The sequence below is a fragment of the Coregonus lavaretus genome (assembly GCF_964263955.1).
Source record: "Coregonus lavaretus genome assembly, chromosome: 12".
Classification (NCBI taxonomy): Eukaryota; Metazoa; Chordata; class Actinopteri; order Salmoniformes; family Salmonidae; genus Coregonus; species Coregonus lavaretus.
In genome coordinates this window covers 15236091-15247463 of record NC_139999.1, presented here as the reverse complement: position 1 = coordinate 15247463, position 11373 = coordinate 15236091, and the positions used below count along the sequence as shown (strand labels likewise).

The 11373-nt window shown below is 40.7% G+C and overlaps 1 protein-coding gene and 1 pseudogene across 2 annotated transcripts; both read left to right on the top strand.

The window, feature by feature from the left end:
* Positions 1-5620: 5620 nt before the first annotated feature.
* LOC311138037 (transcription factor HES-5-like) lies at positions 5621-6291 on the top strand (the record flags this gene model as incomplete). Its single annotated transcript, XM_084172685.1, has 2 exons — positions 5621-5736; positions 5860-6291. Exons 1-2 carry the CDS (start codon positions 5674-5676, stop codon positions 6289-6291), a joined length of 495 nt encoding a protein of 164 aa, XP_084028811.1. The 5' UTR covers positions 5621-5673.
* Positions 6292-10258: 3967 nt separating this feature from the next.
* LOC311138036 (transcription factor HES-5-like) lies at positions 10259-10915 on the top strand (annotated as a pseudogene). Its single transcript has 2 exons — positions 10259-10380; positions 10493-10915. The product of its transcript is annotated as a transcription factor HES-5-like (transcript).
* The last annotated feature ends 458 nt before the right edge of the window (positions 10916-11373 follow it).

Here is an 11373-nt window from a genome sequence, read left to right as displayed (position 1 = left end):
GTCAGAGAGCAGTTCAAATTGATGGTTCAGCACAGCGATCAGGAAGCACGGTTGTAGTTTGCGTGTGCTAGCGGGCCGGGGCTAGCAGATGGATCTTCGTGGTCGTTGCAACGGGAAGCCTGTTGAAACCACTGACGATTACGTCGGCAGACCAGTCGTGATGGATCGGCAGGGCTCCGTGTCGACTCTAGGAGGTCCCGTCCGGTTGACAGAGAGGTAGATAGCCGGGAGATGTGATTTACTCAAGGCTAGCTCAAGGCTGATTAGCTAACAACAACGTTCATTTGGTTGCAGCTAGCTAGTTGCGATTATTCAGTGTTAAAGGTCCCGTGATTCCGGCAGAAAATCCGATAGGTTCTGGGTCGATAACTCGCTGTGCAGACAGTGCAGACTGGCCGATAATAGTCCAGACTAGAGCTGGCTGGTAGGTAGTGCAGGACACGGACAATGGAGAAAAAGCCGCTAACGGTGGCTTATAGCAAGTAGCTAGTTAGCTGGTTAGCTGGCTACTCCTGTCCGGTAGACGGAGAGGTAGATAGCCGGGGCTAGCTCAAGGCTAAAGGCTAACTGGTGCTACGGGGGCAGTGGTGATTAGCCTACAGCAACATCCATTCGACATCCATTCGGTTGCGGCTAGCTAGATCCGGTGTTAAGGTCCAGTGATTCAGTTATTCCGGCAGGAAATCCGATGTTCTGGGTGAAAACCGCTAACGGTGGCTAATAGCAAGTAGCTAGTTAGCTAGTTAGCTAGCTGGCTGGCTAGTTTCAACTGGAGATTCTAGATAAAGGTGAGTAAATAATATAATCCGTTCCACATTGAGTGAGGCGGGTTGCAGGAAAGTATATTTAGTAGAAGGATGAAAAGTGTGATAGGGAAATATATACGTAAAATACAAAAAAAACTGGCTATTTACATGGACACACAAGAGAACACGACCGCACTGCTACGCTACCTTGGCTAAGGGGAAAGGTTAGCTAAAAGTGTTACGGTTAGGGTAGTAAGTAGATGCAAAGTAGCTAAAAAGTAACTAAGTAAGTCGCTCTGGATAAGAGCGTCTGCTAAATGATAATACTAAAAATAAAGAAAAACCCTTGCATGAGTAGGTGTGTCCAAACTTTGGACTGGTACTGTACACCCACCCATCCACCCACCATCTAAGTAAACATATGTCTTATGTAACCATACCAAACGTAACATATCATACTAAGTTCTATTGTCCCTGATTTACATTTCCTATGTTGTGTCTAGTCTATGAGACCAGGCTGGATGTTGGACACAATGATACTGACAGAGCACATGCTCATCAGCATAACTTACAGGTGTGAGACTGACGCAGAGCCTCTACATGAAAATGATGTGTTTTTGATGGTTGCATTTCTAAGTGAATATTGTTTCAAAATAGAGAACCTACAGTTGCATTTAGGTTCTTGGAAATGGAATAGACCTTTATAGATTGTTTTATACATATTTTTAACATAAGGTTCTAGCTATAATAATTTGATTACTTTTATTTACATTTTAGAAACAGAGACTTTAAGAACATTGCCACCTTTAAAACATAATATTGTATAGTAGTAAGTAAGTTGACATTCACCCCCTGGTATATCTTGTGTCTGTGTATTCAAAGATCTGACAGAAGTAGTGGAGTCTGGAGGTAGCAGATGTGTCCTCTGTCTTGAGGCTGCTGGTCAGTCTGAGTTTCCCACACTAAGTCCTGTGTGCTGTGATCAATGCAATACAAAAGCTGCTCAGTGGATCATTAGTGATGGCTATTGGCTTTGTGTTGTACTATAGACAGTGTATGACATCACAGACCATCTGGATTCTGGAGGGAAAACCTACCACAGGTTCCTTCCATATTGTTTCACAATCATATATTTATTTAATTTTATTCAGGTAAAAAATAAAATATCAGACTACATTACAGAATAATATACTCTATATGTGTTTTGTGGAAAATGACATAGTTATCAATGGTTATATTGATGTAAGGAATGATGCTCTCAATGACACTGAACTATGACTCTGCTCGCCAGAGCTTTCCCACACTTTGTCCATTGACAGAAATACCTTTGAACAATAGAAGTGTGCCTTATTCAGCTAATTCGTCTCTTTTTACAATTTCCCAAAGGTGCCTGGTGAGTAGCTTGTTAATTAAATATTACTCAATTTCAATATGACTGAACTGCAAGTGTGCTAGGCACAATAGTATAACAAAATGTCAACAACCAGTTAATTACTGATGGCATTTTGAATCAGAAAACCAATTAGTGCAAAAGTTGAGCTTGTTACTGACTTGACTTTAGCCATAACAACATCTGGTACATCTAATACACATACAGTATTAACAGAATAGTTGTATTGCAGTAAGTCAGGACTAAATGTGTACTTATGTGGGTATAGTGGTTTTAGCCATATACAGTCATTGATGCTTCAACAACTTCCGCTAACAAGCTTGCTGGACAGTAAAAGGTTTTCTGTGGCATGTGGAACTGCTCAAGGTGCATAACACGGTAAGCACATTATAGTGTGTTTATTCATGCCCTATCAGAGTAAGTTATTTACTTATGTTCAGGTAGTACGTTCTGCATTGTAAGTGTTTAGCAAAAAATATGTTTAGAAATGAATGTCAATGTCAATTCCAATGTCAGTTTTTTTTTAACACACCTGGCCTGGACTGTATGTGTATTCACTTTTATGTTTCTTATCCTCCAATGAATGTTTTCTGTGCGATAAAATTGACCAGATGTTGGCTACTGTAGGGGTATGAATTGTGTATCATTGAGTTTTTCTGTCATTTCTTGTCAGGAGCACATATCTGAGAGAACAATTCATTCCTCCATGAGACACATAAACGTATAGCATATACCTAATGATTTCATGCGTAATGCTATATTCCTCATCCCTCTGAGGTTTGCCAATGGTGAGCTGTGTTTTGAATACAATATGAAAAGACAAGTGAAATATATTATCAAAATATTTATTGAGTCTTTGAATGAAACATGTTAGCCACATTTGAAAACCCTTTAGGCATATTTGTGTATTAGGCACATTTGTGTATGTGTGAAGCCATTAATAAGTCATTGAAAACAAAACAAACAATATGCTTTAACATCAAAATCATAGCGTTTCCCCTTAGTATAAAGGAAAGCAGGGTTCAAATTATACATTGACTCACATACCCTAAGAAAATGGGATAAACCAATGGTCATATTTTCAACACTTCTACTTTATAACAAGAGTGGCCAGCACTCTGTAATTTAAACTCTGAGGACAAGTGTTTACAATCAGAGTAACCAGCTCTGCTCTCTTTCAGGTATCATAGATCAACAAATTCATCCAAAGTTGACTTTCTCAGAGAAAGGATAGAGCAGTACAACTGCTTATAACAATGCATGCAATGCATTTCCAAATAATTTCTAGAGAATTTGCAATATACACAAAACTAAGCTGCACAAAATCATTGTACTTTTAGACAAAAAATATTATTAATTTAGCTATGTCTCTCTGTCAGTTGCGATCCAGTGTCTGCCAATCAGTTGCAGTCCACGTCTATAGCAGCATCACAAGGGAATACATTAAGCCAAGGTCACAGTTAATCACAGCACGGTCCATGACCTCTGAACGGCAACCTCCACGTCCATGCATCTCTCAGTTCATTGTTCGAAGCAGAGTGGTACAATGTCCTCCTCTGAAGCGGGAAAGAGACGCAGCATGTCCCTGGAATATTTGGAATAGCCGGTGGGTGACAGCAAGACCTTCTTGGGAGTGAAAAAGGATATTGTTTTCTCCAGAATAGGAGATATGGGAGATGTAGGGATCCCGTTCTGTAGGTGTTCTCCAATAACTATCTTCAGTTTCTCCACACCACTGCTGCACTTCCTCTCCAACAGAGATAGTTTACACCTGAAAAACAAGACAAGACAATCATGAACATCTCACATGTTTTATTAATTTTTAACTCTTATGACCTGAAGTATTTCAGTGTAATATATCATGAGCTTACCTAATGTGCTGATCTTTCACGTTCATGCTGCCCTGAAGAGCGATGTCCAAGTAGGCAGGCATTTTCAGATGTTGGCCTTGAGTTTGCAGCTCGGAAATAAAGTAGAGATGTTGATCTTGCTAGGTCTTGATGGTGGTCTAGAGTTTGTGTCCTGATAGCTCCTCTGTTCTGCTGTTTTTCTGCTGGTCTTGGCTCAGCTGACGCTAAGAGAGTATTCGATAGTGAGCTCTGCATCTCCACTCTGTATTTATGTGCCTACTCTTGCGCTGTCTCATGCTCTGCAGCCAATCAGAGGGCTCAGATGGTGGGTCAATAGTCAGTGGGAATAATAGCTGATTCCTCACAGGACAGGTGGGATGTTGTTCTTTATGCCATATGCAAAAGAGGTTGGCCACGTTAGTCCCTGGGAACGTCTCTATACCCATGTGTACTCCGAAAAATAATTTTCCCATGTCAAGTTGTGACACAAATCAACAAAATGCAAATGTGACATATGCTAGGATCACAAGTCTTTCTCATCCGACAGTAGCTAACTATCATTGCAATAGATCCCATGTGTGTACTAGCCATATTTCTGATATGGCCTTTTTACAGGAACTTGGTCATGGCAAGAGTCTACTAGATCACCTAATCAATCCTATTTGCTGATGGTCCAGATACATAAGCAACTCGTCGGAGATCCATAAAATGGTACATTTGTAAACTTTCTCTTCAATATATATTTAAAAATGTATTTGGTAAAAATACAGCAAAGAATATTGTGCAATTCTGTAAAGTGTTCCCAAACTGAGTTATCAGTGATACAGATGGTTTGTCGTTTGGTACTAGACTGCCCTATAAACCAGTCTCTCTCCCAGCATGGCTGGATGTGCATGGGAACAGCCAGTGGGTCTTTGTGAGAGCAGACACACTTCTATTATGTCTCGGGGCTCAGCAGGCTGCATTCAGAAGTGTGGGAAGCCATGTGTCCCTGTGGCTCCCAGCTCCAGAGAGAGGAGGGCGTGCGACTGGGGCACGCTCAGCGTTGTGCAAGGAGCCAGCTGTGCTGTGGAGCTCAGAGGAGGGAAGTGTGCTGCCTGGGGCTCCTGGGAAACTTGAGCGAGTAGACAGACAGACAGGAGGTCATCATCACCTCACAGCTGATACACTCTGATGGAGTCACATTACCTGCGAGCTCATCTGCTAGAGACAGATCAGTCTGAAACGACTCCAATCTTTACAATTTGAGTAGAATACCAGCATTTTATAATGTTGTGTTTTCCTATGCATTTTAGAAACCTGTGATAGTCTCACACGTGTAAGTTGTGATGATGAGCGTACGCTCTGTCAGTATCTTTGATCCCAACATCAGGCAGCAGATCTGGGGGTCACCAGTTTCCCAGATTCACACAGCGCTCTGTGAGTCTCTCTCCATCACCCCCACCTTTCCACCTGTTCCCTGAGACATGACCATTGTCCCCCAGAAATAAGAACACTGAGCATGTGGCAGCTTCACATTCCTCATTGTCCTCCCAAGCTCACCCATTGGCTACAGACTGTGAGAAACTCCAACAAGCCCAAGACCCACACATTCATATGCAGATTATGGACTATATATAGGAGAGTTGAAGCCAGTACGAATCAGATTCACCCTATACAGAGACCTCTACAGCACAGAGATCCAGCCATGGCACCTACAATCACTTCAGCTATGATCTACTGTAATGAGCACTGGACTCTGACCAACAAGGTAAATTGAGTTACAAATAGTGTCACATTGTTTCAGTATTTGCTTCTAGAATACAGCGATTCATGTCAGCTCTGTTGTATTCAGAATAAGATTATTAATGACTCTCCTCTTCTCTTCTTGCAGCTAAGAAAGCCAGTGGTTGAAAAGTTACGCAGAGATCGTATCAACAACAGCATTGAGCAGCTCAAGTCTCTCCTGGATCCAGAAATCCTCACCCAGCAGCCAGATTTCAAACTGGAGAAAGCCGACATCCTGGAGATGACAGTTTGCTTGCTGAGACAACAGCAACAGTACCAGCCAGTGAGTGCCTCCTCCTGCTCAGCAGGTGTCAATGAGTGTTACTCCAGGTGTGTCCAAGAGATAGTGCACTTCCTGTCCAAGGATGAGGTGAAGACACAGTCCCAGAGAAGACTGCTGAGCCACTTCCAGAGCCTGCAGCCATCCTCTGATAAGAACAGGAGGGAGAGTGACCTGCCTCAGTTGAGCTCCCCAGCCCAGCACAGCATCAGCAAAGAGAAGAGTCCAGTCAACAGCGCTCGCTGGAGGCCCTGGTAGAGTCCTACAGACTGGAGCTCCACTCTCTGATAAACTCAATGGACCATGTTGGTCTAACATTAATGTCATGGACAGTGATCATAGATCACGCAGGATGTTTTAAAAGTCCTGTTTTGATCGAAATTTGTCATTATAGTTGTACTGAACAAGTAAAATAGTTTTGACCAAGAAAACGATGAAACTATGAACATTGCGTTTCTGAAATGTTAATAACATTTATGTTTGTGAAGCATGTGTTCATTATGTTGAACATGTGCTTATTAATGATCAGCATCAACTTCAATGGTCCTCCATGAGGACCTTAAATCCAAAATGGGTATTTCATCATCAATCTTTTTGTGATTATCGATTACCAATCTGTTTAAAGGTCAGTACGTATTCAAGAATGAGACATTTTGTTACACTACATTTTTGTAGTGATATGATCATTTTGACATTATATTGAGCATCTTCTGTTAAGTATGTATCAGTATTAGTTAGGCATTTGTTATTGATCAACTTGAGCTACATCATCACTGATCCTCCATGAGGATTATTTACCCAAACTGGGTATTATACCTGTTATCATCACTATGTGATTAGAAATAATTGATCTATTTTTAGATCAGACTTTATGTGTGAAAATGTTGCTCACATTATTTGAATAATGTGTATATTGTAAAGGGGAGAAAATGTTTTCTCTCAATGTGAAACCTTTGTTTATTTTAAACAATATGTTGTCTTTTATAAAGACAGTAACTGTGTATCCTATGCTCTGTTAGAGTATCATATGTCTTGGAGATTGATCCAAGTTGTGGTTTTGATGTGTAATCACCTAAAGTATTCACCTTATATTTAGGTGTTCAAATCTATGATGTGACTCTGAGTCAATGTCAATAAATCTCAAAATAATAAAATGTAATCATTTGTTATTGTCCTTGATCTTTCCTCCTGTCATCAACATATTGACTGTGGCCTACAACACAGATCTACTGTATGAGGTCATACTTACTATTACAATGATTTGTTATGAAGTGTTGGAAGTTGAAATATTGCATCACAATCAAGTAATCTACAGTGGTCCCAGTTTTGAGCAGGAACAGAAATAGTGATGCTTTTAAATGTCTAAGAGGAAAAGACCCATGGTGTGGACATGAAGCTAGAGTTAGAGTTAGGATTAGGGTTATGGTTAGGGTTGAGCCGGGGTGTGGACATTAAGCTAGAGATAGGGTTAGGGTTGAGCCGGGGTGTGGACATGAAGCAAGAGATAGGGTTAGCGTTAACGTTATGGTTAGGTTTCAGCCGGGGTGTGGACATTAAACTAGGGTTAGGATTACGGTTAGGGTTATGGTTAAGGTTGTGGTTTAAATCAACATGTCACTTTTATATCATTAATCAAATGTAGGTCAGAACCAAGACAAGTGCTATTCTATAGTTCTCACTATTCTTTAACTCTAATTATTTACTCAATCCTAGTTTTTCAGGGAACCTTCTCTAGGACCGGATGCTTCTTTGGTAATTGAAGCATATATAATGGTTTCATAGGCACCAGACTGAACTGAATACCTAACATGATGCATTATAATAAGGCACACTTCTATTGTTCCTCCATTGAGAGCAGTGAATGGAGAGAGTGTGGGAAACCAAGGAAAACTAACTCACAGACCCCCTTTGGGACAATATACTCAGACCTCTGGACCCTGTATGATGAGGGGTAAGAAGAAGAACCCTTTTTGGTTCTAGATTGCAAAACTAATTCTAAGAGTTTACATCAAAATGCAAAATAATCATGAATAGGTAGCAGCGTTTTAATGTTTCACATATTGCAACCAGGGCTGTGGAAGCAGGGGCTATGTGACCGTGGTTAACCTTATCTTCATCAGTTGAAATTAGACAATGAATTGTAAGGATTGCACAAGTGTTTTTTTATTATGACAGGGTGTAAGAGGAATTAGGTAACAGATCAGGAAAGACATATAACACTTTATTCAAAACGATCAAATTGTAGAATCAAAGATGATAAATCTTCTATCTAAAACGTATATGCTTGAAATATTTTCTGTATTCAGTCCAATCTTGACTATCTCTGAATGGCCATATACTGTACAAGTCTATATCATCCAATAGTCAAAATGTTTGTATTTACTACCTTCTTAATTGATGTATGTCTGATTTTTTTTTTTACATTTCCCCCAGGGGCTTGATGGGAACTGCTTGTGTCGAGATGAATTAGCATTTAACAAGGCACAGTTATGTTGTTTAGTGGAAGCTCTGTCAATGGAGTGTGGGAAAGCTCTGGAGAGCAGAGTCTCAGTCTAGTGTCATCATCATCATCAGTCCCATCAGCACCTGTCTGTCTGGGAAACACCCAGAACCACTCGGGAATAGGCACACTTATAGAAGGGAATTAAACAATAGCTGAATACATCAGTTTCTCCAGGGTATAAACGTATCTTTCTTTCTCCTTCTCTACTGTATTCCTATGGGGTGGAAGCTGAATCAAGACATTATATTATATCTAAAACATCATTTGTGTGAAACTCTGCATACTTGTTTTAAACTTTTTAATTTCAATATTAAGTTTCTCCAAAATCACAATCTGAATGTAAACAAGTTGAACATTAACATACAAATAAAATCAAAAATCAATTAAATTACATAATGTAGAAATGAACACAGACACAGTATATGTTTTGCAGCACACTTTTAGGATAAAATCAAGTGTGCTGATGTTTCCCTCCAGAATCCAGATGGTCTGTGATGTCATACTCTGTCTATAGTACAACACAGAGCCAATAGCCGTCACTGATGGTCCACTGAGCAGCTTTTGTAGTGCATTGATCACAGCACACAGGACTTAGTGTGGGAAACTCAGATCAGCTCTCTACTCACACGGACCAGTAGCCCTAAGACAGAGGACACATCTGCTACCTCTGGACTCCAGAGTGCTTGACCATGTAATTACTACTACTGACCTTCGAGACCTCATGATATTGATACAATATCTAACCTGTGAACTGAACAACAAGCTATATCTCTCTGGATATCCACTTACTTACTATATTAGAGAGTCGTCATATTTGACTCAATAAATAATATAGAATACAATAGAATACAAATTAGATTCAGCACGACAGAAAAGTATAAGTATTTGTTCCTTTTCATCAATGACAAAATGTAAAACTATATACAATATCATTTTTGTCAGCGGTCACATCAATTGTGAGATAATTACATTTACATTATTTAGCAGACGCTCTTATCCAGAGCGACTTACAGTTAGTGCACACATTATTCTTTTTTATACTGGCCCCCCGTGGGAATCGAACCCACAACCCTGGCGTTGCAAACGCCATGCTTTACCAACTGAGCTACCTCCCTGCCGGCCATTCCCTCCCCTACCCTGGACGAATTGTGCGCCGCCCCATTGGTCTCCCGGTTGCGGCCGGCTACAGCAGAGCCTGGATTCGAGCCAGGATCTCTAGTGGCACAGCTAGCACTGCGATGCAGTGCCTTAGACCACTGCGCCACTCGGGAGACTAAATAACATAAATAATAATAAGATGTGACTGAATCAGTAATAAAGCATTGAAACACTATACATTCAACAATGTCCTCATAGGTGGGGACGAAGTTACACTGTACATTTAATGTAGAGGTTCTGTGTCAGTCTCACACATGTAAGTTGTGATGATGTGTGTGTGCTCTCTCAGTATCATTGATCCCAACATCAGGCAGCAGATCTGGGGGTCACCAGTTTCCCAGATTCACACAGCGCTCTGTGAGACAATCTCCATCACACCCCATCACTCCACCTGTTCCCTGAGATGTGACAATTGTCCCCCAGAAATAAGAACACTGAGCATTTGGCACCTCCACATTACTCACTGTCCTCCCAAACTCACACATTGGCTACAGACTGTGAGAAACTCCAACAAGCCCAAGACCCACACATTCATATGTAGATTATGGACTATATATAGGAGAGATGAAGCCAGTAGGAATCAGATTCACTCTACACAGAAACCTCTACAGCACAGAGATCCAGCCATGGCACCTACAATAACTTCAGCAGTGATCTACTCTAACGAGCACCTGACTCTGACAAGATAAATTGAAGAATCAATTTCAAGGAAATTAATCTAATTTGATTGATTATTTATTTGTTTCAATAATGCCATATTTCAGAATAAGATTATTAATGACTCTCCTCTTCTTGTAGCTAACAAAGCCAGTGATGGAGAAGTTACGCACAGATCGTATCAACAGCAGCATTGAGCAGCTCAAGTTTCTCCTGGGTCAAGAGATCCTCAACCAGCAGTCAGACTCCAAGCTGGAGAAAGCCGACATCCTGGAGATGACAGTTTGCTTGCTGAGACGACAGCAACAGAACCAGCCAGTGGGCTCCTGCTCAGCAGCTGTCAATCAGGGTTAATCCAGGTGTGTCCAAGAAACTGTGCATTTCCTGTCCAAGGATGAGGTTAAGACACAGACCCAGAGACTGCTGAGCCATTTCCAGAGCCTGCAGCCATCCTCTGATAAGAACAGGAGGGAGAGTGACCTGCCTCAGTTGAGCTCCCCACCCCAGCACAGCATCAGCAAAGAGAAGAGTCCAGTCAACAGCGCTCTCTGGAGGCCCTGGTAGAGTCCTACAGACTGGAGCTCCACTCAAATAAACTCGATGGACCATGTTGGTCTAACATTAATTTTACATTTAACATTTAAGTCATTTAGCAGACGCTCTTATCCAGAGCGACTTACAAATTGATGTCATGGACAGTGGTCAGAGATCTTCATCCTCTGCTTATACAGGATGTTTTAAAAGTCTTGCTGTTATTAAGACTTTTATTTTCTGTTGTACTGAACAAGTTATAACGTTTTTCTAAGAAATTGATCAAATTGATCATTGAATAATAACATTTATGTTTTGTGAAACGTGTTGAAATTGATCATGTGTTCATTCATGATCAACATGATCAACATCAACTTCTTTGGTCCTCCATGAGGACTTTTACCCCAAAATAGGTGTTATTTCATCAATCTGTTTGGGATTGTCTATGATTGATCTGTTTTAAGGTGAAAATGTATAAGACAAAATTGTAT